This window comes from Lepisosteus oculatus, chromosome 9 (assembly GCF_040954835.1).
Source record: "Lepisosteus oculatus isolate fLepOcu1 chromosome 9, fLepOcu1.hap2, whole genome shotgun sequence".
NCBI classification, from domain to species: Eukaryota; Metazoa; Chordata; class Actinopteri; order Semionotiformes; family Lepisosteidae; genus Lepisosteus; species Lepisosteus oculatus.
Genome location: NC_090704.1, coordinates 3138439 through 3165929, shown reverse-complemented (window position 1 = coordinate 3165929; position 27491 = coordinate 3138439). Strand labels below are relative to the sequence as shown.

General features: G+C 44.1%; 1 protein-coding gene across 5 annotated transcripts in view; it reads right to left on the bottom strand.

Annotated features, from left to right (window-relative positions):
- LOC102684544 (CMP-N-acetylneuraminate-beta-1,4-galactoside alpha-2,3-sialyltransferase) overlaps positions 1-27491 on the bottom strand; it is a 90498-nt gene that overhangs the window by 28040 nt on the left and 34967 nt on the right. For all 5 annotated transcript variants that reach the window (XM_069193961.1, XM_069193962.1, XM_069193960.1 and 2 more), the window contains 5 exons: positions 23746-23788; positions 20952-21044; positions 10766-10860; positions 4717-4780; positions 1530-1625 (listed from right to left, as the gene is read on the bottom strand). In XM_069193961.1, the coding sequence (XP_069050062.1) occupies positions 1530-1625; positions 4717-4780; positions 10766-10860; positions 20952-21044; positions 23746-23788 (391 nt within the window). The remainder of the gene's footprint in view (positions 1-1529; positions 1626-4716; positions 4781-10765; positions 10861-20951; positions 21045-23745; positions 23789-27491) is intronic.

Genomic DNA, 27491 nt, shown 5'->3' with positions numbered 1-27491 from the left:
CTGCACCCACAGCAGTTCTCGGAAAGCTGTAGGTCTCTCTGATCGAAGTTGTGCTGTCATCGCCTTACTCTAAAATCACTGTGCTGTTCACACATGGACATCTATTTGGACTTTTGATGATCATTCTGACAGAATCGCTGGCCACAACATGACTTCAGCTCTCAGGAGAATTCTGGTCTCCCATTAAGAGAACAAAGAGATGAATACAACCATGACACATTTCTGAAAGGAAAGGAATAAGCCTTGTCCATCACCAAAGATTACAGTGGTCACTAAGGCAGGCTTTTCAGAGCACATCACATATTGTGGTTAACCATATTGGTCATACTTCTCCAAACCGCTTCCTCTGGAAATCATCTTTTAGCTCCATCGCCGTCAGCGTTTCAGTCATCAGGGTAAAGAATTATCATCACACCCTGCCGCACACTTGCGGTGTCAATCGGTTTTGAACATGATGTTGGGATGCACAGCCTAGCATGTCTGTAAAGCCTTCTGTCCCTACATGGAACTGAACAGACAAAAAAAAAATTTAAAAAAGCGGGTTGCTTTGACAGGAATGATGATATGCACAGAAGATGTCTCCTGTGTTGTTACAAATTAAGCTCCTAGGGATAACGGACATCCTCAGTGCTGTCACACCTCTCAGATCCCTCTTCGTCTACCCTGCATCACGAAGCAGCTGCAGGAGTCTGTTAGTTCCAGTGGTCTCGGGGTTAAGGCTGGGGCACCCCTGAGATCACGTCCCTTAGACGGGCTGGGGAGATCTATGTCAGAGGGCCGGGGGCATAAAGGAGGTTTTCCCAGAGGAACAGCCCTTCAGTGCACCGGGGGCAAGCCGGTCACACATAATAACATGTCCTTCCAGTTGAGAAGAGCCGCACATGCTTGGATAAGCGTGCCACTCAGCCCACCTGGACAGAGCCCCGCCAGGCTGCCTGTCCAATCGCTTCTTAATCCAAGCATCAGGGGGCACATGCACTCCTCCATCGGTCTCCCCCGGCCATTAAACACTCACGCAGATCAGGGCATTAACTCTTACTGCTACCCTAACAGTTTTAGATCTAGAACCTTTCTTTCAAAGAAGCTGTAATTCAATATGCGACAGTGCATAATTAAGGAGAGTACGTTACAAATTATTCTGTCAAACACTAATTCAGTTACGGCTTTTTGCTTATATAGGGTTTTCTCTGCATCATTAAGGACATAGTTTGTCTTTCTTCTGTCTCACCACAGGTTATTTTTATTCACAATGTCTTTCGGCAGATGGGGTAAAACACCACTTGGGTGAAGAAAGTGTGTGGTCTGGAACGTCTTGATTTCAGGCTTTTGATTTTCTGCGTTACACTGTGAAAATTTGCCTCTGAGCACATTTACTTGTGACTTTCATTAAAGCAGCTCGCAGAACCATTAGTCCAACTACCCCCCGCTTGCAGTTTTTTTTTAGACTAAACGGCTCTCTCTGTGCTAAACACAAGTACGTGGACGATTAGAAAAGGTTTCAATCCGGACGGCGCCTGGCCCATACGCACCTCACAACGACGTCGTACTCATCGATCCGGGAGCCCAGGGACTTGTTGGCAAGGATCCCTCCGTTCCCAACAATGATGCATCTTTTACAGCTCAAACTGTTAAAGAAGAGGGAAATATAAACAAACCGATTAGCACATGAAGTATGTACAGGCCACACCACCATAAACCCATTCTACAGAGTCTGTTTAGCTGTCCTTGAACGATATCATTCTTTTTACTGCAGAATACAATGTATTAACTGTATCACAAAATGTCTTCATGTTAGCAAAGCAGCATACAGGAGAGGACCTGCTACCATCAAAGCATAAAATAATAAAGGTATTAATAGTAAGCGTTCACTCTCGAGTGAAATCCAGGTTAGAAAGGGCTCAAAAGGCATTGAACGAATACTAATGAAGCAATTATTTTATCCTTCATCTGCATCACCTATCATACAAATGTGACCATCTGATCTGCCACTCGATGTGCAGGTTCCACCAAACGTGGTCTTTTTGTTGACAGACAGGCACTGCCACAATCAGTCGTATAAAATCCCCCTGCAGGTGCTGTGGAGTAATGCACTGCGCCCCAAACAAGCAGAAAGGCTGCGATGTGTATTTACAAGACAAGATTTCAGACACACGGGACACCAATCTTCTGAAAATATCGGGACCAATGAAATAATCCCGAGCGGAAACAAGACAACAATAATGTTACAGCAATAACTAGAGGATGGGAGAGGGAATTTTTTTTTCCCCACCAGTGCCACAACCTTTGTATTCAAGCATGAACTGACTGATCCTGTCCCTTAACCTCTTAAGGGACATCACACACACAGAGCTTAAGGGCTTTGAAGCCAGATCTGAACTGGGTGTCTTTGAATTCCTCTTGTCTTCACACATGCAGAGACGATAAAAGCAGCCTTTTTATTCGCCTTGGGTCCGGGTGACTAAGAAATGGAGGGACATAGATCCTGCCCCCCTCCACAGCCCCTGGAGGAGCCCGAGGATGACGACAATGTTCAGCAGGAGGCCGGGGATGTCCGTTCACAGTGAAGTCATCTCACCACTGAATTCCCACATTAATCTCCAAACAAATATGGAAACTGCCTGACAAAGTGAAGATGTTTCCAACAGACTGAGAACAGCAGGTCTGAATGCTTTTTTATACAAAATGAAGGGAGAGAGGGGACCTAGCACTGCACGAAGAAATGTTATCCCAAGGTTAAAGGCCGAAAGGCTGTAAGACTGTTTCTGAGTGAATATTCTTTAACCAGGACAACATGGGAAATAAGGAAACATGCCATGACAGGGCCCTGTGACTTGGCGTCGTAAGACCTCAAATACTCACCCTAAATCAAGTCTTTTCCTCATTAGTATCAATATCCTATGTCGCTTGCTGGTCTTATGTTGTGCAGCTCTATCATTTTAATGATTAATATAAAAATCCCCCAGGCCTAGAGAAGGTTCACTCCAGTAGCCTATACCAAGGTCAAACGTTTCCCTGACATCACTCTTAGGATGCTACACTCAGGATTCCTTACCAGCTAAACCAGTAAATGTCTTTTCTTTTGCCGTACACAGTTCAGAGAAAAAGGAGGGGTTTCTTCCTAGGGCTGGGGCTCCGGGATAAAATGCTGTGTGTTGCGCCTTTAAGAGTGACATCTCTCGGGAACACCACTTAACCACTAAACTGTGACCTGCAGAATGCTGTAAAGCTAATAAAATGTATAGGACATCAATACTGATAAGGAGAGCTAGGTTAGCGTTACTATATGAAATGTTATGATACAATGATCAATGGCCCTGTTACAGTTTTTCTCAGATTTGAACTTTATAATTTTGAGTAAAAATGGTTGAAAATGTTTTCTATTAAAAATGTCGTCCATCACAAAACACCACTTCAGCACAGTACATGATGGAATAAAATACGTAGGTGCTTACTGCCTGCCACAAAAACATCCACTGTAATTCTGCAAGTTGAATCGGTTCGTTTCCAGGAACTGCATTGTAGGTACAGACCTAACACTTAGTGCCACGACTCCACCACCAGCAGACTGTCCACTGTTTTTGTGTTGTGACAAACACCGAGCCAACTGAAAGTAGGCCTGCGGAAATGCATTAACCTTAGGAAGGAAACTCAGCTTTCAGAAGCCAATTCTGACACCATGGATCATGCACTGAACACCAGACTACTTGGCCAAGAAATTAAAAAAATAAAAAACAAAAAAAAACAAGGAGAGACATGAAGGTGTGTGCGAGTGATGGATTCACTGTTGTGGTTTGGAGGTATTTGCTCAGCACGGTTCTGGAATTTCCGGGTTAAATGCAGTGTGTTTCTTACGATAAACACTTCAGCTTGTCCCCGTGTTTAAGCAATCAAAGACCGCACAGGCGGTAAGACCCGTAAGAGGCTCGACATATTCGAGCCCCTTTTGATGCTGGAGCCCTGAAGTGGGCTCCAAGGGCTCTCTGACTCTCTCTGCGCAGTAAACACCCCTCGCCGAGACGCGTTGGAGATATTATTTCAACAAAGCGGGATGTGACCGACGGTGACTCATTCAGAGGGCGCGAGAGCGTGGAGAGGCAGGAGATGGTCACGCTGCTTCATCTCTGCGGGAATCTTTCTCTGCACAAGTAGCGGGGAATTTTAGATTCGCCACTGCACCCGTACTTAAAACTCAAGAGATGGGGATCAGAGTCGCACCAAATCTGCTCCCCTTCCAAAGATGTGAGAGACCTGCAAAAGGTCTTGCGGGGTATCGAGTGATGAATGACGTCAAGGTCTCGCAAGAGCAGAGAGCGCTATACTGGAAACGACATCAGCTGCCACAGCGTTTCTGCACTGGCTTGTGTCTGGCTTTCCGCCGCTGGGATGAGCATGGACTGTCACCACCTGGAGCTTCTAAGTGCATCCACTGCCAGTGCAGGGTGCACTTCTTCAACCGAACGGGTCAGCGTTTCCCCCAGCACACCTTCCCTGTCCTTTGCGATCCTGTTTGCGCATCATGTCTGGGTCATTCGTAAAGAAGTACAGGTCCCTCTCAATCGAAGCAGCCAGGCAGTGAACACAGACTGTGGCAGGGAAGAGGAGAACCGTGCAGTTCTAAAGCGGGGCTCCTGGCCTGGCACCTTGCAAAGGGTTGCTCTTTCCCAGAGGACTTCCCACGGGAGTCGCGCACTCTCACTCAGTGACAGGCGCACCTACCTGTCCAGCTCTGGACCCAGCCCGTAATGCTTCGTTGCTGACAAGATAGCGTCGATAATTTTTTCTGTGGAAAGAAGAGAGAAATGAAGATCCTTAAAAGAAACGAACAATGTTACAAATCGCTGGACGCAGATAACCCCTTTCATATTTCAAAAACATCCATCGCTTAGGGTTTCCAGTTGCTTGCCAGGCACAAGACGTCTTTCTGTGAGCTAGTCCTGGGCCCACCGCGAGCAGGAGGAATAAATTCCGCTAAGTGTGCTTCGGAAAGAGTCCATAAAGAAACACTCAGTTAAGAATGGCATTTTTAAACAAGCACATTCTCCAGATAAAGCATGCATTCTCTCGCCCTCTGAGAATTTTGGTTATGTCACTGACTTGCTAGAGCATTCATTTAAGATGCGGTACAGTGGCTACTAGTATATTTTTTACAATTCCGAGGAGTCAAAAGCTTTGGTGTGGGACACTCTGTTCGCCTTCCCTCGACTCTGTTGTTTTTTTAATTTTCTGGTTAATCTCAGAGAAGATCTTGGGTGTATATTATAATGAAAAGGGCCTTTGGTCTTCAGACAAGGTGCTCAAGATGTACTACTTTGTACAACAAAAACCCTCTGCTATCAGTCAGGATGGTGAAAGCCCTGAAACTGGTTGCTCAAAGGTGAACGACTAACATACCGCAGTAATTTTCCAGTATTGTGTAAAAATACAGGATTATTTTCTATCTTTGCGGGTTATATCCATAAAGCAGTAATCCTGTGTTTTTCTTTTTCAAAAAGTCTCAGATAAAACACAGAACAGACAATTTACATGTCCTGGAACATAAAATTAATATGTAACTTATGCATCTTAAAAAATAAAAATACTTGTCAAAAATGCATAAAGGAGTGAACATTCATGTCTCTAGGCTTAAATTACAACCACATTCTGTAGTAGACCTGTGTGCAACGTCCGTCTCAACCAGTGTTAACAAAGTACTATATTATAACGCTCATTCATTTCAGCAGGTGGTACTGCAATTAAGAATGAACTAATTTAATACTCAAGATAAAAACCTATTTCATCCATGGCACCAGCTTCTTCAGACAGAAAAAAAATCCAATAAATATAGCAGGAACCAGCTATACATCAATGGAATCAAAACAAATCAATCACTGAATAACACTGGTAGAGATGGTGGCAGAATATACAGTATACAGCATGTAGAGGGAGTGAGAAAAGGGGAAACAGCATCACATAGTACCACAATGCAAATACAAGCTAATTGTACAAATGCAAACAGACTGACTTACTTTAATCAGGCCCGATGGTAATTTGTAAAGAAAGGCTTTCATTCAAGCCAACTGAAGCGTAGAGAAATCAAAGGAGAGAAAACCCAGGCTACTGTTTCTAAGGGTGGGGCACCCCAGTCAGTCCCCAAGAGAGCCCTCCTCTGGAATGAAGCTCCTCAAGGCCTTGGCATGAATTGGAGCTCATTCTTTCGAAACTGCAAGGACTTCACTGCCTGCCTGGCTGTCGCAGCTGCATCCCACAGGACCCTAGCCAGAGCCTTCAGGGCATGTGGCTTCCTGTTGCTATACCCAGGCGCAGGGGCTCCGGCTGGTGCTGGCATTGGTGCCAAAACGTGCTCAAGGCTCCGATTTCACAGGCTGCTGCGCACTCTTGATGACATGGCTCCAAGCACCCAGTCCATAATGGGAAAAATTCATTCACTCTTTCGGATGAATGAACAGGCCCTCTCGAAGGGAGTTAAAAAAAACCCAGCAACGTGTACATTTTTAATTGTCAGAATAAACATTTCACCAGAGCACTGCCTTCGATGCTTTAACGCAACTGCTAAGAGATGTACCCCCCCTCCTGCGCGGACTGGACGCACACTGCAGACAGCCCCATCCATAGGGCCGGGCCCCTGGAACGCCTGCATGATGAAGGTGACTGACGTATCGTTACAAGAAGGTGCTGTGCAGTGTTAAACAGACGGGACAACATTCCACAAGCTGGCTTTGAAAACAAGCTGCTTGAAAAGAGACAAACACCCATCACAGGTGAGCACACTTCAATACTGAAGCAGCTTCAGAACATGTAAAAAAAAAAAAAAAAAACACGTTTTAACAGTTGCGGTATTTACATTTTCTGAAGTCTATGTACGTGGGGTTAAGGGAAATCACCCATTTTGTCTTTTGAATGGAACTGGCTTTGCTCCCATTCGGTTTCGACATCTTGAATAATTTCTCGAGACGGTTCACAGAGCTTAGTCACTGTTGGTTTACAGCAACGAACCATTTCAAACCCTCTAAAAAGGGAGTTGACAGCACTGATGAACTTTACAAAAAATCCATTAAGCATTTGGAGGTTATTTGAAAGTAGTTGGTCGGGACAATGCATAATGATCACAGCAGGCTATTTACTTAATAGTGATGTACAAGTACTTTCCACAGCTATGCAAAGATGTCTGCTGCTATAGCTGTAGTAGTATTCCAGTTTTCAAACAGCCAACCATAGATGGGGCAGGTAGCATTCCAGTTGCTCAAAACTAGTCCCATTTCATACAAACATAGTGCCTTTCTTGGTACATCATCTCCAGTTAACAACATCTGAGCACAAACCCGACTCTATGGCTGAAAGCAATCCCCATGCTTATAAGAATTTGATGGGCAATCTGTAATGGGAGACAGTAGCAGTCTATGGGAATTCATAAACAAATCAAGGGGGTGGGGACACATTTCCCACAGCTGCTGAATACCTTTTTTTAGGGTATCTTGAATCATTCTGGGAGCCGTGCATGGCCAAATACAGGCATGAGGAATGCAATCCAGTTCTTCTTGATGCCTTCTGTGATGTAGAAGATGAAACTGGATCAGGGAAAAGGGCTGGACTGAGCTGAGCTCCAGCACAGCAGCGAAGCACAAAAGTATTCACCCCCTTCCAATGGCAATCCCCTAGTGTCGAATGACAAATCTATATGCTTTTTTTAAAGTGAGTACTTTTAATCAAAACTTGGAATTTGCAAAATGAACACTTCTACAAGTGAAAGAAGTTAAATGGTGGCAATAACTGTATATTGATTAAGTTTTCACACTCCCAAGTTCAGGTGTGATAGAAGTACATTGGGTGTTTCTTTTATACAGCCTAATCCAACTTTGCCCACTGGGATGGTGCGATTTTCATCCATGCTTCTGGGCAAGCTTTCGCAAGCTCTGTCTTGGTTGGTTGGGGACTGTTTATGGACAACAGCTTCCAAGGCACACCTGCAGGAGAATCAAATCTCACGAGGAACGGCCTTGAAAGTCTCACGCAGATTTCAGCCAGAATACTCGGGCTGGAAACATTCGCAGAGCAGACGTCACCCATGCGGTTTTCAACAAAAGGGCAGGGAAACCAACGGCCAAGCAGGGCAAACAGAGGGAACACTGGAGGGCGGGAGAAGGAGGCCTGCTGCTGACGTCAAACAGGGGCAACAATCACTCGCCCGGCCTAAAAATAAACTGGGTTTGTCGTTTTTGTTGGGGCTCTTAAACGCTTTGCCAAGAATTTCTTTTCAGCAAGGCCAGATAACACCTTGTCACAGGTCTCGGGTTGGGGAAAAAAAACAACTCGCTGCTCTAACTGTCAGCAGATAAAATAGAAGCCAGGTGGAACATAAACAGCAAAGAGCTCTATTTAAAAATTTCACCCATATAAAGCTGTCACCCCCGGAACGAATAGAAAAGGCCACTATAAACAGCTATGTAATGCACATACCTACATTTTCTCTCTCTTACCTAACTGGATATGATGCAAACAATCTACCAATGTATACTGTGAAGACTGCTGAGCTTCAATCTCTCTGTTGGCTGTCACTGGCCACCCCCCAGCCCACGAAACCTACCCCTGATGCGGTCTTTGAAGCTAGATTTTTAAAGGTCACATTGTGGTCACAAACAAGATTTGTATTAAGTACGTTATTTTTTCCAATAGAAAGCCAACTCTTATTCCCTGCGAGCAGGCTGTAGAACAAAACGCTGAAACGCAAAAACGAATCCGTTTCCAATTTCCTACTCCGAAAAACAATACCCATCATCCTGCATTATCAGTGAGAATCATGTCAAAACATGATCCCAAGGCATCCATTATGGATTCCAGTTGCTGTAGCGTATGGACCAATCTTTTCATAAGTCATATACATCCACACAGCACGGACAAAAAGTAAAAAAATGGTAACGTCACAGTAATGTTGCTATAAGCTACTACTGTATGTTCACAACAATGCGTGACTAAAAAAAAAACCTCAAAATGATCACACCTGGGGTCCATTAATCAGGCACACTCTGAATATTGACTAACTTCTTGGCTCTTCTGAAAATGTTTCAAATGACTACTTCTCCTTTCAAGCAGGAAGACGGAGGCACAGCACAGAACAGCTGGAGCACAGGCATGCCATTAAAGGTGGGATTCCTGGACTCAACAAACAAAGCTAAAGAAGTGCACTGCTTTTTACTGGTAAGCCCTACAAGAATACCATACCACAGATTATATTGAACTATTAATATTCTATCACACATCTCCACCAATAAATAAACATGTTTAAGCATAAGTTAGGTTTTTATGATTTTTTCTTAAGCATATGGAATACAAAAGTTTCTTTAAAAAGTCAACAGCTTTAAGGGTTGGAAATGATTTAAGCCTTTTCGCTGTGTAAAGTGGGAATAAGTAATAAGATACAAAACATTGATGATAATTGATGTGCCGGTGTGCTGAGAGACAGGCACCGAGAGAGGGGATCCCTCTGCAGGTCTCGGTCACTGGCACTCGCTCACCATGCCCGAGCAATGACTTACAGAAGAAACTGTCAAAGCCAGACATCTGGCTAAATTCATGCAATCAACAGGAGAAGAACTGGACCGCAGGTTTCTTTAAAACAAAAACCCAGCTTCTGAGACACTCGTTTAAGGGCAGGCACACCAGGTACAGTTATCTCTCAACACAATATTTGCGTTCAATTTGTCATGGACTGGTTGTTTAAAGAAATAAAGACAAAAGAAATCTGTAAAACAGTGTTAAAACAGTATACACATATCCTAAACCCACTAAAACCCAGTCCAAACGTTCTTGAAATCGTCAGGAAATCTAATATGAATTTAAGTATGGGAAATCAAGCACCAGTGAATTCACACTTGTCTATTTTTTATTGGGGGGGGGATTTGGGTTTATTATTCCATTTCCCAATTATTTTTTGTACACTTTGAAGGAGAGCCTAAAGCAGGGATCTCCCCCAAGAGGAAGAGTCCCTAAATCATGTTTAAGGCCTTATTGAAAAATTAAAGAACTCTGTTCAGTGAAGGGACCTCTTACCCTTGACCTGTAAATTACTTCTTGTACCAATTTACCTGCAACTGATCATCATAAAAAATGTCCAAGCCAATAGAAATACTTTGTCAGTCGTGTAATCTCTCCTTTCCTTTTCACAGATGGTCTTCGGAGCTCGGCTTTAAAAAACAGTTCTGAGACAATTTTATGTTTTTTGGCCAAGTCCCCTCACCTGTGTTTAATGGGAACATAAAAGTTCTCTGCATCAGAAAACACTTCCAGTGGGTGCATGAACACACATCAGATTGCTTACACCATTCTAAGAATGCATGACACCTACCCTACAGAAACATATAAATGATAAAAGGGACTATTTAAACCCAACTCAACATGGAAAAAGACTTCCAGTCTGGAGATCTCTGGTCATGGAAGAGAACAATTAATTTGTGCTCACCATTTTCCAACAGCGAGAAGCACTAAGCCTGTTCCAAGTAAGATCATGCAAAGAAAGAGATTAAAATGCTTTCCAAATTATGCTTTGGGACTGTGTTAAGAAAGGAAAAGTGGTTTCCAGGGGATATGGAAACACTTATTTATAAGGAATATTGTCATCACTGAGAATATCAAAACATCTAAAAAGCAAATGGCTTTTTAAAAGCAGCTGTGATGAGTGGCCGTATGAAACGGTCCAGTGAGCAGTGTGCAGTCGCTGTGCTCTACACTTAGCACAAAATAAAAACCAGTACCTTGAAATAAAAAGTAGTACCTTGCGTTTTGAACCCAAATGGAGGTAAGTAGTTATTAACTTTGCTCAGCCGCCTGAAGTTCCGGTCCAGAAACATGGGGGCGGGTTTTGTGAACCTGTAAGAAAACGAAACACAGGCCTATTAGCACATGTGAAAAAAACTCATTTCATACCGGCAAATTCCACAACCCACTTTAGGGCAGTGATTTGCACTTTAGTTTCCACTTGTATCCTCTGGTTTATGTTTTAGTGGTCAATGCTGAAGAATTCATCAATGTCTTTGAGTATTCTGAAATCTTGAATCAGGTCCCCCTCATAATCCTCTCTGTTCAAGACTCAAAAGATCCCATCCTTTCAGGCTCTTGGAATAGGACTTTACTTTGAGCCTGGAAATATATCAGGCTGCACTTATCTGGATGGATACTAGAGCTGCAAAAATAAAAAATAAAAATGTTGCTCAAACCAGTGTCATGATATTGCACAAGTCTTTATCCAGCCTGCCATCTGACCACAAGACCTGCAAAAGCCAGCTAGTGCCTACAGCACCACAGTAAAACAACCTGCAGGGTCAGCATAACCAGAAGCACATTTGAAGTCTGAAGTGGACAACAAACTGAGTGTCTTGATTTTTCTGCTACGCGCCCCTTGTCCATTCAAAGCACCAAATTACAGCAGCCAAATCAAGAACAACAAGTGCTAGACAGTTCAAGGTTAGCATGAGAGTAACTTTCATGTTTCACTGCACAGCAGAGTTACGCACAACAGGCCTACGAGTGAACGAACGAGGGGCACAGATGAAAACGAAGCAATGCCAGACTTTTGAAACCATTTATAAGCTTGCTTTTTTGTCCCCCCACCCACAGACATTTTTCATGGCCTTTTCACCCCTCCCAAGTGGACCCCGCCAACCTGGAACTGGGCGTTCCAAGCAGCTCGCTGCTCGAGCCACACCTGCAGTGCCAGGTGGGCCGGGAGCGCTGAAGGGCCCTTCTCCGTCATGTAAACACGGCAACAAGGTCTCCAAGGGGCTGCTATCCCTTCCACCACAGTGGGGTAAACGGGATGACAGACAATAACCCCCGGGCCTCTCACATCTGGAAAACCTCTCCATCACTCCACACAGGTTGGACCCTTTGTTTGTATAAGAGGCTCACATGTCACCACGTGGAGGTGCCTGGGGACCTCCAAGAAGACTTATTCGCAATGCAGCAAGCCTCCCAAATTCCCACATGCTCTTGGACATGCCCAAAATATACGAGTCGCAAATCTATACCTGGTTACCATCTAACTCAATTCTCGTGTTTGAGAATTTTCAGTCATGGGACTGAAAGCCCTTCACAGCAGAGCAAAAGATAAGACAGGGCTAGCACTTCTTCCGGATATTTTTCACAGGGAAACATCTCAGCTATTAGATCTCGGGGGTTACAACAGACAGCAGACAAGGCACCCCCAGAAAAAAAATGGAACAGGCTAATGTCTCAGAATCAACTACAGAAGACATGCAAGCAGAAAAGCTGCCAAAATAAACTTCCATTAATTAAAATGAGATTCGGGGGCAAAACCTTTTTTCACAGCTGGGGGCAAGATCGGCTGTAAATAACCAGCGCGAGACTTTCAAGCCATCTGACAAGGTACTGAGTGTCATAAAACTGCTCCCGAAAGACACATCCAAAATCCCATTGTGCTCATTTCCTTGCAGCTATCTTTCACTGGGTGTGATATTTTCATAACTGGTCAGTTAAAGTTCAAACAAGACGGCTGATTTAACGCTTCGATCCCGACCGTTTGGGTAGGGAAAGAGGAGGGGGGTGCCGAGAATTAATTCACATTTTGGAGATTACTAGTCAGGGCCACTTCACAGTCATGGAGGTTGTGCTTTTCCAGAGAGATACCTTTATAGCAGCAGTCATGGTGGTGGCACTGCAAGCCAGACATATTGTACCAAGCCAAGACAGACAGAGTCAGATAACAGCACACCCAGATAACAGCACACAGAGTCAGATAACAGCACAGATAACCGCCCTGGAAAGACCCACCATCCTTCGTGTTTAAAGGAGGAAAACAAGCCTGGCACCGCATGTGTAACATCGCAGCAGAGAGAGCTGTGAGAACAAAAGCACCAGAGCGGGCGAGAGAGCTTCAGATGCAATCCCACAAGCCAAATCTGACTACAGAAAAAGGAAAAAAGTGAGAAGCATCTTTAAATCCAATATAAAGCACAGACTCCCAACTATTTGAAACCCTCCCGTCTGCTTTTCCAGCACACGCCGGGATTGAACAGTTGCTGCTCACAGACTGTGAAGAGACATGGGATGATTCCTTGCGGAAAGGATCACGAGAGACACGGACGCCTGGGAGGCCCTGGAACAACAGAGCTGTTTTCCTGTGGAGAGAGCCTCCTCGGTCGTGAGTGCTGACCACTATAATTAGCTCCGGGTGCAGGCCTGCTTGTTGTTCACGCAACTCTCCCCTCCAAGCTGTTGACATTTAAACAACGAGGTTGCGGGGGGGGGACAGTGCCGTCTCACGCGTGGAGAGCGCACACCCTGGCCCAGCCTCCCGGCTCCATGAGACGGTGGTGTTAATTCAGTCGTGCTCAGGGGATCTGTCCCCCAAGCCGTCAGCCGGCTGAATGGGGTCCCCCCTTGGCTTTCAACGCAATCCGTTTGCGGAGAACGGTCATCAGGGCGCACAAGCGGCTCCCCAGGTGTTCGGCCCCCCAAGAATCTTACCCTTCTGCTTGCAGGGGTCATTTTGGAAAAGGAACACTAACATGTTCGAGCATTCCTACGTGTGCCATCTGCAACAGCAGTGTGTTCTACCTCCTTTCTTATCGGGGGGGAAAAAAAAGAATCAGAAGGAGCTGGAAATTGGGGGAACAAAATGTACCTTGTGACATATAATATCCAATGACAATGAAAAGAAAAAAAATATTTTTTGATGAGACTGAACACTAATCAGGAGTAAACCTCATAAGTAAAATTCATGCCTCATCTCACCTCTACGCCAGCTCTTTACATTTCTAACACAGCCTGCGTCTGTGTCTGCCCTCTTCTCAGACTGAGTGCACAGCTGCACCAAAACATCACAAGCACACAGGCAACAGGAGCGAGAACCTGAAACATTTGTCTTCATTTTTTTTTTTGTGTCTCTTCTATGAAGGCGAAGAAAAACAAAGCCTTGTTTCGATTGAGGTCCCTGGCACAGCAAGCAGAGTTACATCCAGTTGCACATCAAAAACGAGGGACTACAATCAGCCTGCAAAAAACCAATTAATACAGACAAAGCAATCTTGCAAATATGCAAGCAATTTCCGTTTCATAACATTAAGATGAGGTATTTCTTTTATCACTGCCTGTCTTTTTGTTCCAGCATTGACTGGCAAAAGCAAGCAAGATGAATGACGCTTCATACCCGTTTGTCACACTGTACAAGACTAACTGGCTGCTGGCTTCAGCAGTTTTCTTTGACAGTGAAAGCTGGGAAGTTTCCCTCCCACGTGAAGCTCTAGTGATCCCAAGGTGGTCAGTAGCAAATAGCAGTTTATGAAATGACAGTGAACACCCCTCTGATGATGATAATGGTTTGATCTCCAAATAATTAATCCCTCCCACAGAATGGTCTTTTTAAAAAAATCCTGGCATTCTTAAACTAAAAACCAGAGCGAGAAGGAATATCCATTTCGAAAAGCAATCTGTTTCAGCTGGCCCACGCCGATCTTTAAAACTATTTTTAATGGCCGACGTGCTGGCAAGAGGTGAGACGAGCCATTAACTTGGGGAGTGATTTTTTATTTTTTTTTACCCCTCCAACCACCATGGAAGGCTTGTCAAAGCTAAATGATAAAACTGGATATGCCGACCGGTGGGGCTACGTTCCAGACAGGATGACAGGAGGACTGCTCCTAATCCGGGATGGGACTGTGCCCGAGGGACTGTGTGGGAGAACAGGGTCCTGGAGTTCTCAGCTGTGTCAAGGACCAAGTTTCAGACCATCGCTGCTAACATGGCTCCACGACCACGTTGAATTTGAAAAATGTATCTCCTGCGCCACTGAATCACAAGGCCCTGAACATTTTCAACATTTCAAATGCAATGGCTGTGCACTAAACGCCATTTTCAAAGCGATACAGTACAGCACATTTTAACAGTTCATGCTTAACTCTGAAGCTTGAATAACAACATTTCAACTTCCACCGATGCCTGTCGCTTTTTTCAGAAACCAAATGACAATACCTTTAGATTGCTGCAAAAGGGCCCGATAGATTTCTCGATTCAGCTTACCTACCCTACATCAAGACCTCTGCATTTCGTTCTGCAAAGAAAGCCACTGTTTGGGGACAGTGCACGTCAGCGTTGGGCAATTAGTCAGGAAGTCAGGAAGCCTGCTTCTTGAAAGCGGAACGATTTCGAGAATATCAAATCTGAAACGGTGCTGCTTCTTCTCCAGTCATGGTGTCTTTTGTGGTCGGCACAAGCAAGTTTCAAAGCTTCTCCTGCTAATTTAGCGAGGTAGACTGCGTTAGTTCAGAGGTTTTAAAAGTCCGTGTCTCCAGAGTTACCGAAACCGTGAGGCTGAAATAGGAGAATGAGGCCATGGCATAATTCTACACACCACAAACGAAGAATGGACGTACAATGGAAGAACAGAGAAAATGAAGAAATATTCCCCTATGATAACTTCCCCTGACATTTAAAACTGCTGAGAAATGGAGAAACCCCCAAAACAGGTCTTGGTTTTCTCTGAATGCAGGTCACATTCTCTGCAGTCAGCACTTTGACACAGTTAATGGGCTGGGGGAGAGGCAGAACTGAAACCATCACGAAGATCTTCATGAAGATAAGAGCTGGGTCAGAGTGCACAGGGAAGGACGCGTTACTTATCTTCTCATTCTATGGAACAAACCGGGGAGTGGAGACTGTTGCCTGAGAGCCCAGGCAACCAAAAGCAGGGATTCTGCATTCACAAAGGATCACATCTGCTGCCAGGGCCTCTGGTACTACAGACACTGCTGATGGACAAAGGAATGAAAAATGAATGCCATGTGTTTCTATGCATGGTGCTGCGGACCTGGGACGCCGAGGAATAATATAACCTTGTCCGTTTACTTATGCAGCCACAGTGCTATCTAATAACCAGAGAAAAAAGTCCTGTTCCACCAGCTCTCACATGCTGCTCACCTTTGCTGATCTGCCAGGCATTCAGCCCTGCTCAAGTGGTTTCATGTCACTCATTAATTTAAAGCCTGCTAACTTGTGCAGCCATACAGAACTAAGGCGGCCAAGTTAGGAGACACTCCAAAAGCCGTTAATTATGTTAGTAAAAAAAAACTTGGCCGTAGTTTGAGGAAATTAAACTGGACGAATTCAACTTTCAAATCAAAACTCCTATTTAATAAATGACTTCACTGAAGTTTTACATTTTTATATCAAGGCCCTGCAACTCACTACAGACCAGCTTCAAGTGTTTATAAAACTATTGTAAATCACCCCGCTTTGAGTAGTCGCAAAAGTCATTTCTGAAGCTTTCCAGTTTCCATTTTTACTCTCCAGGTGTCCGAGTCCAGGATTTCCTTATGGTTTAACAGCCCATTTATACTGAGCAATTAAACTGAATAATTCTAGAGCGAAATCGACTTGTTCAAACACCACTTTCCCCTCCATCAGAGACTGTTAAGTAAATGGATCTGTTCCATCCAACTTGTAATGCAACTCAAAACGCAGTTCCAGTCCCTCAGCTCCCACATTTCACTTTGCATTGCTCACATATTTATGAGCTTCTGCTGCGCTTCTGCACCCTGGTGGGTTCCCACATTGCGTGCCTGTCACTGAAAAGAAGGCTGTCGGTGAGGGGGACCCAGAGCCATCTCACGCACAGGGACATAGGCCTGGGAACAGCATGCATAAAAAAAAAAAAAAAAAAAGGAGGATGCATCCAATCTGCAGCCTGTCCCGATTCCACATCAAGCTCATCCTCGGCTGCCCTCGGACAGTACAGCCAGGCTTTAACAGCAAAGAAATCCCTGCACAGGCTGAATAATTGAATCCCTCAAGCCTGGAAAAAGCCTGACGTCTTAGTTCCCCCTGTCCTTTTCACGCTGTCCTCGGGCTCGGCGGCAATCGGATAGTTTCCAATACTCATGCACGTCCCGAGAGCCAACTGCCAATTTTAGGACTTCCATGAGAAGTCAGTGAGGCATGGCCCTCAACCCAGTGCTTCCACTTTTAATTTCAGTATTTGATCCGTCGGTCTCAACACCATGCCTGCTACTCCGGCCAGATGCAAACTCGGAAGCCAACATTCGAACCTCGCACCAAAGAGATCTTACCCTTGGACAGCTGCATAGCACATACTGTACACAAGGACACCAGTAATGACACCAGAACGGTTACAAATGCGGGCGGGCCGGCCCGTCCAGTCCATTTCCCAGTAAGCCCTTAATGGAGCCGAGGCCTCACCCAGCGGAAAGAGACCAGGAAGTCAGCTTCAACTTTGTTCCATACCGCCACAACTAGCGTCCACTCTCTCCAGGCTCTTCAGAAGACTCTTCCCATCGCTGGTAAAGCTCTCAAGACGACAGAAAGGCGACAGCCTGATCAGGTTACGATGCATGCCATCAAGATGAGCCTTGCTGATCTGAGCTCTGGGTGTGGGCAGACTGGCGAAAAGAAGAAGCCAACCAGCGCGTGCTGAGGGACTCCAATGTACTGAAGGATTCTGGGGGACCGTAGGGGGCTCCCCACTTAACACTCGCTGCCACCGTCGTGCTGGGTCTGCCTGTGTGAAGGGGGTCCCGTTTGATATGGCTCTGAAGGAGACTGGGGATTCTCTGGAATAGTCAGGAATTAACAGCAACTCATGGAAATTCATGGAAGACCTGACACGGTTTTCCAAGTGAAAGACAGCTAGCACAACTGTACAACTGTCTAACCCACACAACATCAGCCACCTTAACTGAGCTTTTAAAGAGCCTGGACACAAAAGATCAAAACTGCTCAAAGTAACTAGACCAAAATGATCACCATGAAGAATTATCCCATGTTATCGCATGTTTCGTCCATCTACTGTGAATCTGGAAGCCTTCGGACTGCCAGTGAGCTTTCTGACTCTCTGCTTTCCCAAGAGAAAATACAAATTCGCCTGCTTAAAATACCAAGGTAGTTCAACGAAACTCAATTCAGAAAAATGTTGTGAAATATCCATTTATAACAGCAGTAATGATTTTGCAGAGAAATATAAATAGACATCCTGTGTATTTTATGTGGCTCCCAGAAACTTGATAATCTGACGTACTTGAGGTTGTTTTTTTTTGCAATTGAATCATGATTAAAGAGGGGGTAATTAGGACACCAAAGGAAAAATCTTTTTTTTTTTTGTTTTGGAAAGTAAAAATCTCGGATGGCTAAACAAATGTTTTATGCTATATGTGGTTTTCTAAGATGTGACAGAAACTCTGCATGGAGGTCCTGTTGGCTCCATAGCACCTCGACTTCCAGCTCCGAGTCAATAAACCCCTACATGTGCACCTTCGTCACCTTACTGCTAAATTAAAACGCTTCTGAAAGGTGAAAGTCTTTTTTTTTTTTACAAGTCAAGATAGGTTTTGTAAACCACAACAAAAACAAATCAAATGAAGGGACTCTCACTTAACTGAGCAGCGTTCAATTCAGAATGCTTGCCAAATACATGTTCTTTTTTCACTTGAAAAACTCTTCCCAGTGATCTTTCATCAGGGAGATGATGTTTGCATTATGTCTATGAGCCGTGATCTTTGGAGTGAAAACCATACATGTGGAACAAAATTTTAAGACAAACCACAAGCCTCAGCCACCGCCCAGTACCTGAAACTGCCATAAACCGAAGAGACCATGAACAAATAAACGCAAGTGCGTTAACATGGTTCGAGAGGTACGTTGTGTCAGATGCCCGCAAAGGACACCGAAAATAAAAAGAAGGAGTAACGTTTTGGCTGCTGAGCCGTCTTCCTGCAAAACGTTTCTACGTTTTCAGCTTGGCTTCAAGTTTCAAATGTGTTAACGTGCACTGTGGCCCTGTTTCAGCCAGCCAGAGCGTGGAACCTGACGTTACCATACAATCCATTTAGGTGGCAAAACACTTCAGAAAGAGATGTGCTGCTGAGGTGTGTTTGGGGCGGTGCGGTGGCTCTGTGGCTCAGGATCCGCGCCTGTGGCTGGAATGGTTGCCGGTTCATATCCCGCGGCCGGCAGAGGAATCCTACTCCGTCGGGCCCCTGAGCAAGGCCCTTCACCCCCAGCTGCTCCAGGGGTGCTGTATAAATGGCTGACCCTGCGCTCTGACCCCCAGCTTCTCTCCCTGTCTGTGTACCTGTGTGTCTCATGGAGAGCAAGCCGGGCTATGCGAAAAGACAAATTCCCAATACAAGAGATTGTATATGACTAATAAAGTGATCCATCTTCTCTTGTTCTCGGCTCTTTGCCGAGGCCGAATCTGGCCCACCGGGGGAGCATCACTGTCAAACAGAGGTGGGGTCACAAGTGTACAGTATGAACCGCAAAGACAAGCAGGCTGTGGCCTGAGCTGGTGAGGGAGCAGCTCTTGCACAGTTCTTCCTGCTTTTCTGGGCTGAGCATGGATACCACAGGCCTCCAGCTCCACCGAGTCCTGGGAAACATCACCCTCCTTCAGATTTATGATATGGGGGAAAGGGCTCCAATTCAAAAAAACAAATAGGACTGATCTAAGAGATTATGTCCCATAAGTCACGTATGTTTACTAGCTTCTACATTTTGTGTGTGAAGGACTCCTAGGAGTCCTCTTGGCTGTACTATGAATTAAGCTCATATTAGCCGTAGTTTTGCACCGACCGCTAGGAGAAAATGTTTTGTTAAAAAGTCATCTCGCTCATTTTACGTTTTTTGTTCCCTTTTTGGAGTTTTTAAAAGTACCAAAAACCACAGTATATGAGAGATCAGGTGTACAACAGGTAAGCAAAATTTGCCAGAGCTTGAGACTTGTTATTTTGTGAATGATTGTTGTGCTAGATGCCAACAACATCTCTTACCAACAGGAAGATGGCTTTCTTACAGTTTGCTTTCAACTTATGTCTTATATAATAACATGGTCACATTTATTCCAGCCCCAGATCTCTAGTATTAATAAAGCCTTTGATGAACAGGCCCATAGTAATGGGCATTCAGGGGTACAATGATATGGAAAATAGACTTCATCCTAACAAAGTTCCACAATTCTGGGCTGGTGCTATAGATCAATGACATTCAATAACCGGGAGCTCACTAGCAAACAGCCTGGGCAAAAAAAAACTTTAAAGGCAAGTGACATCACAGTGGGCCATTGAGTATTCCTTCCACCCCAGTGGAGGGGGTTGAGTCATTCCATCCTAATTGTGGGCACGGGACTGTGGCTAAACCTCCCAGAGACTGGGAGGCTGCGTTACTCGGGCCGCAAGAAACAAAGAGCTTTGTGGTTTACAGCAAACAAGGGAAGAGTTTCATTTACTGTTTTTTAGGTGAAAAGTTAGACATGAATTAACCTACACATTCCCACATAGGGAAAGAAAGGCTTTCTATACAATCTAAGATCGTGTACAATTAGCCACCACTCCTCATGACTGCAGCATGACATAGTGTCTCAAAAAGGAGCCCCCTCTGTTCACCCCCTCGAGGCTGCTCTCGAGGGGACGCGAGAGAAGCTGAATGAAGCCCGAAGAGCCACAGACTCCAGCACAGAGTGAAACAGACAAGGGTGCCGCTGGTTCAGATCGTGTTTGTCGAACTGCACAGCGGCATGCATTTTTCTGGAAAAAAAAACCTCGGGACACACTTCAATAGAATCACCGCTTTATGAGGTGCTACACAGGAATCATACGCCATTTTAAAACAATTACCTGCCTACCTGCATTTTGGCTCTAAGAAATGTAGCGTTTTTAATTAATGGCTCGTCTACAGAGACAGAAATGATTGGCTAATGCCTTAACTCGCCCAAATTCCACGAGAGGAACGGGACTGACGCAGAAGCCTGACCCTTGTTTCTTTTAACCCCCGATTCCAAATTCTCCTCACAGAGAAAATGCAGAAGCCAAAGTCACTCCTAGCTCGTCCTGCAATAAAAACCAGTTATTGATCACTGCAGATGGCAGGGGCAGCATGGGCGATCTAGGGCAGATGTTGCCAACGGAAGCAAGATGGAGAAGAAAGAGTCTGCTTACTTTGGATAGATGGCAGTCATCTTGGCGGCTGCGTACCCAGGCTTGCAGGCTCCCTCGCTGAGATTCCCATACTTGTAGGTCAGCTCGGGTGAACTGCGAAGACGCACAAGGAGACGGATTAAGGAAGAGGACAGAAGAAAGACCCATCACCGTGTCATGGAGAAGACAAACAGGCAATTCAATTTTTTTGCTAAGGAACTAAAATTAGAAAGTGCTACAAATCTCTGTAAATTCCCTATTGACCAAAAGAAGCTCTGTATCACACAGGTAGCATCCGAATCCTAGCCAACTATGACCTTCATAAACACTGCAATACAAGTCTTTATTTTCCAAATACTGCCTGTAGCCCCTGTAGAAAATGGTTTAATACTTCCCGTTACTGTTACAAACATGCTTGTCTGATAAAAAAAATACATTTCTAAAACAGTGACTTGCAATAACGTCCGCTGCTATAGTAAACATGCCATTTCCACACCCAATAAGCTTGCAACCTATTTGTCTAAATAGCCTTAATATCTAAATAGGACTTTGATGTTTTAAAATGGTTCTTCTGTATAATTTACGGCCTCATATACTCAGAACAAACACCTTCAACAAGGTGAGGAAAAGGGTCTTCCAAACTTTGCATCCAGCTAAGGATCTCACAAGAAGCTGTGAAAATGATTAGGACTAAAATGCCTGGTTTGAACCTCGAAAACGTCAACAGCTCATTTCTTATGACTGCGTGACCTTGGAGGAGAGGGTCAGTCTCTTGTGAAGCCTCACACACTTTATTAATTACTCCATAAATGGCAGCTTTTAACCCGCCCATTAATAACCTGCTGAAAATTAGCCAAACTCAAATAAACAGGGTGCAGAGAGCCAGCCGGCCCACAGTTGAAAGCTCTGCCAGCTGAAGCCGGGCTGGCATCACAAGGATATTGGCTTTGGAACCATTTCAAAGCCCTCCAGCCCTGAGAGTCCCTTTGGCTGCAGAGGCTGGAATCCGCGCCAGTTCAAAAGGTTTTTGTGTGTGGGCGTGGAACGACAAGAACTTACTGTACTTGATTGATTGTAAATAACTCCGGGATCCTCACGCGCTGCAGGGGTTTAGGGGTTTGCTAAGACTTCAGGGTGCCGCCACTCAGCCATGCACCGAACATTTAAGCTCTCGAGAACAAGGAAGCAGACATTCCTACACATCAAGTTTAGACTGCAAGGAGATTTTCTTCTCTTTACCATTCTTGGTCATAACATTCAAGTCTTAACCTCCAATAGGTTAATGATTAATGAGGATTCACAAGAGTATGTTTCTGTAAAGAAGGGGCAGCTCGTTCTTTCTGCTGATTGAGTAACATTCCGCCACAATACAGTTTTCCACGGGGGGAAAAAAAAAGGTCCTAAATGGAATAACAGCTCACAGCTTAATTAACCACTCAAAAGAACCCAAAGTATGCACTCGAAAGGACTGTTAGTATATTTGACATACTTAAGGACTGCATGAAGCCTTTCTAACGAAGGCAATGTCATGAATTAAGTGGAGGCAGTGTATAACACACACTCGTGCTGTGGAATGTTAAATCCAAACTACTCCTATGCAAAGCAGCTGGTGTCATAAAATTCCGCTGAAAAAGGTTTGGGAAACGTTATGTGGAATTTCAGCTTGCGGACTCATTTCAGGTGAACGGATCAGATCCAGCACCGCGTGTCTACATGCATGCCAGGACTGCGGTCACCGGGTTCCCCGGAGCCAGCTCTCTCATCAGGGCATGTGGAGTGAAACCCATTTCCCAGGGCCTCCCCCCCCCCCCAAACACACAGCCCCCCACCTGTGACGGGCAGGAAAAGAAACGCGTGACGCCAAAATCTTCTAAAGGAAAAAGCCAATCCACTGGGACTCCGTTTCCTTTAGAAGCGGTCAAGACGGGCGCATTCTCCATTTGTCTCATGAATATTTTTAAGCTATCAATAAAAAAAAGATTTCTGAAAGGATTAATGAATAACAAAAGAAAGTACACTGTAGTATGTCAAGCCAGTGAATATATAATCTGCGGTTTCCTTGCTTCTTTAACTCAGGAAAGGTTCGACTGAACTGTAGAAGAGCTTCTAGTTACAGTATATAAATAGATGGGCACATTTCACTGTGCAATTACCAGTAAGCAAAGATTGCTTTGTAAATTGAAAACAATTTACTAGAAAACACACAAGCCACTGTGGAATTGTCTGTTCAGTGTATAGCAAGGCTACTAGAAATTCTGTGCCCTTTGTCTTTATGAATCAAGGATAAAACATGGTTGTGGTTTATGAAAGGATGCATGTTACAACCCAGAGGTCCCACAGCTCAGTTAATGCAACATCTGTTTTTTACCAACGGATAAGACCGCAACATCACAAGGAAGCCGAGCAGCAACATCCTTCTTGCGCAGGGGCAGGGGCACTCTCCCGTTTAAGAGTAATTCACTTTCACAGAATGATGGGAAAAAGAAAATGTTCAGGAAACACTAAAAAAGTTCCCTAACTTTTTGGTATTCCTTTCCTGAACGAGTAAAGTATCACTGAAAGAGCCATGTCACTTCTTTGTAAACACTAAGCTAATTAAATGATAAATCTCAATGCTGCCAATCACTCTGGCTTTCTGGGCTGCATGACACACAGGCTGCAATCAAGTCACACACCAGCCACAGTTGCTAATGAGATCACAATCACTAGCATAACAGTGGTCTAGGCACTTCAACGTGTTCAGCAGGGTGTTGGTGGCGAGACAAAGAAAAGCTAATGTTAATAACATGTGCAGAGAAAACAAGGATGTACTTACAGTTTACCATCCAGCTTCAGCAAGAACCCCTGCTTGTCATACACTGGGGAGAGAAAAATCAAAACCACATTAATTCTGATTAAAGCAAAATAAAGAAATGTAGGTTGGCAGGTTGGATTACATTACGACCCCAAATCATGTGAGCATGTATTCTGGTCTGCTAAAGGAATCGCGTTTTCACCCATAATAGCTACAAAAAGCTGCAAATGCTTAAATGTTATGGCATAGCATTAAGGCATGTGCAGTTAAATAAGCAGAGTAAAGAAGACCCACCATAACTTTTCCCCACTGAAAACTGAAACCATTTAAGTCCATTTAAGTTAAGTAACAGTAATGACAATATCAATTAATCTATAGTTACTCTGAGGTTTTGGTACACAAGTACAAAAAAAACATCTTCTTAACTACCTGTATGAAACGTTCCCAAGTACAGTGAAGCTTTCATTGAACTATAAATCATACAAACATTTTAGTCTATGTGCTCCGAAATTAACTCTTTTACAGCACTGTAGATTAAACCAAGTTACTCAATACAACTAAATAAATGGATCTCGGCAAAAAAAAAAAACAACCCATAAATTATTAATATTTAACTCAACAGTGCCAAGAAGTCAAGAGACTGCATAAACCTTTGATGGCTAACACACACAATATTTAGGTAATACTCTAGTCGTTAACAAATGAGTATCAAAATGTAATTTATTGTTATTACTTATCCAAAACATTCAGAATTTTGATTAAACAAAACGTCTCAGTCCAGTGGAGCAGCCTGTGTGTACAACAGTCTTTTCTCATTGCTTCAAGGTTTTGTTGCACTGCACAGAAGAACCGAGAGCATGCAGACTGTTCTTGTCTTATACATCTTAGCCCAGAAGAGGAGCACATTCCACTTCCAGCCCTTCTGACTTTGAAACCTTAGTCCCTTCCATCTCTGAATTAGAAAAACCCCACGTTTATTTATCAGGGTGGACAACAAAGATGAGTCAATTTTACCTCGAAAGAACACATTAGTGAACTGTTCAGTTAATCCAGTGTTCCATACAGCTCCTCTTGTCATATCTAAGGAGTGCAGTGTCAAAATCTTTCCCCAAGATTATATTCTGGCCAGTCACACTGGAGTCCTTAGACGCGTCCGGCCAACGGCAAGCCTGCCTGCAGTACCATCATTCTAACAGAACAGCACAGAACAGGACTCTGGTTCCCTTCTGCATACCTCTCCTTTCTGATCTGTCAAGGTCCGTCAAGCCACTGACCGTATGAGGTTCTTCACTTGTTACTTCTTCGCCAAGTACCTTGAATTGTGCTTCAAACATATATAAAAATGCTCATCATGGTGTAGGCTGGCTTTGCTGTATTTTTCTTTAGTTTGGTTTTTAGTACCATATTGCCAAATGATGCCCAGACAACACAGAGAAGGCATTTTCATCAACACAACTACAAGAAGAACTTCGCTTTTATCAAGGGTGAATACCACCTATATCATTATACAGATGGAAAACATTCTTCACTTGAAGAAACAATAGTTTATTGAAACAAATGACCAATCTTTTTTTCCATAATCTTTTTACATACCCAATAAAACTAGAGCTCAGGAAATGCGTACCTGATCTGGGGAATCGAAACCATTTGCTATGAAGAGAATTAGCATAGCTTTCTAACAGCTGCAATTATTCCATTTTGTAAGCTTTAAGAATTTAATAAATAAATGCTGAGGCTGATGGTGTGGTCTATACCTGAAAGCCAACAAAATGTGCCAAGTGCCTGTACTTCTGTTTTGGAGCATGTGTTATTATCAGTTCCATATGATAAAAAGTGTCACTTTCAAAAATTCTCACACACTTAATCTTTTTACATTTTTTTCTTAAGACAAATCACATTAACAATGTGTGTTGTCAAGACACTGCATGGCTTAATCTCTCCCTTTTGCAGCTCATGTCCGATTTATCCCTTCCAACTCTAGCATCTTTCCTCAGCGTTTTTGTGTCACCCGTTCTGCAATGATGAGAACAAAACCACATCAAGTCAGTCAAGTCAAGAAGGTGAAGAAAAACTGTTACAAATATCATTGGGATTTACAAACAAAATAACAGCGCGCTTGAAAGGAGCACAGAACATTTCCCACAGTAAAGGGATCACATTTGCGCAATCAGAACCTCCCATCTGTTTTGTTCACGACACACTTACCTCTCCAAAACAATATATTTATAGCAGAGCTAGCAAGAGCTGTAGCACAGGCCTCATTCTATAAACGATTTAGCTTGCAAATTAAAAAAAAACAGAAGAATCAGGAGTGTGAAACAATTGCTGGGATTTAAAGTAAATTCTCAAGGGTGCCGAGGAGATTAAAGGAAATGCAGTATTTTCAGCGAGCCCGAAAGACCCTTCCCCAACACCTAAAAAGTTATGAGACCTGAGGCCCAGAAGTATCTGCGGTTAAGAGGGTGTTTATGCAGCAGCACTGGGAGTGGGAGTGGAGACGTGCACTGCAACCCCAGCACAGGGTTTCGCCTGCAGTGGGGCTCAGGCAAAGCAGCAGACCAGGCAAGAGGTTTCAAGCAAGAACTCTTGACTGGACCTTCCCAGGTTAGGAACCAGAAACCTCAGTGTCCCCACGCGCTTACAAAGACGAGGGCCGGCCTGCCCGTTCTGTTCAGCAAGCCCGCTGAAGGCAGCCTGCATGCAGCTTGCGGGAAGTGCGATTGCACAGGGGGGAAAATGGGCAAGACCGTGCTTTGCTTTTTTTTCCCCTGGGTGGATCGGCATCCCCAGGAATGCAAGATGAACGATCTTAAGTGTGATGGGTAGCAAAAGGCAGGAGGGCTGTAACTGTGTCCCCCCACCCCCGAAAGAGTCTCCTGCGACGCAGTGTTGCCTGTGGCATAGCCAGGGATGTCGGCGGGACAAGGCAGCCGCTGGGCAGAGGGAAATCACCCGCTGCCTGGCTCGATCAAGATCATTTTTAAAAAAGGGGGCAGAACCCTCACTATATAATCAGTCCCATCAGAAACTTTGGAAATGTGAGTGGGAGTGGGGGGGTGACGTACCGGCTGTTTGATGCTCACAGCAGGCTCATTCTGAAAAGGGGATATGTGTAGTACCTGTGGATAAACTGCCAATTCATTTCCTCCCACTAACAATTTGGCTTCTCTCTGAACAAAGCGGTTGAATCCAAAGAAGAAAGTGCATTAGAAACTAGGGCCAGGCAGAAGAAGCGGATTAAAAGTCTTTGTAAGTTTTACATGTGATTTTGTAGGGACACTGAAGCTTACATAGAGCTGGCAAATGGGCTTTGTTTTGCAATGTTGGGAGGTTATACTTCTTGTCAATAAATGACTTAATAATCGGCACAGGATTTGTTTGGTTACATAATTGCACTTAAACCAAATCAGACAAAATAATGTTACAGTTAAAGACACTGTTTCTTCATGATAACGTTTCAGAGCAGTGGTGGAAATAAGGTATTTTAAAAGTAAATGCTTTGTAGTGATTTTCAATCTTTACATTAAAATGCCTTCATTTTCCACACCTGAGTACCCCCTTCAAATTCTGTTATACACTGAAGCACAAAAGAAACTAACAAGTCTTACTTAACTGGATACGAAATTGTGGACAATCTGAAAAATAACACAGGTAAAAAACAAAATCCTGCTAGGCTTTCAGTGCGAAACATGGCACACAATCAGGATGAAATCATCCAAGCTGATTATCAGGTATGACTTCCCTGAGCATGAACACAGTCCTGGGAA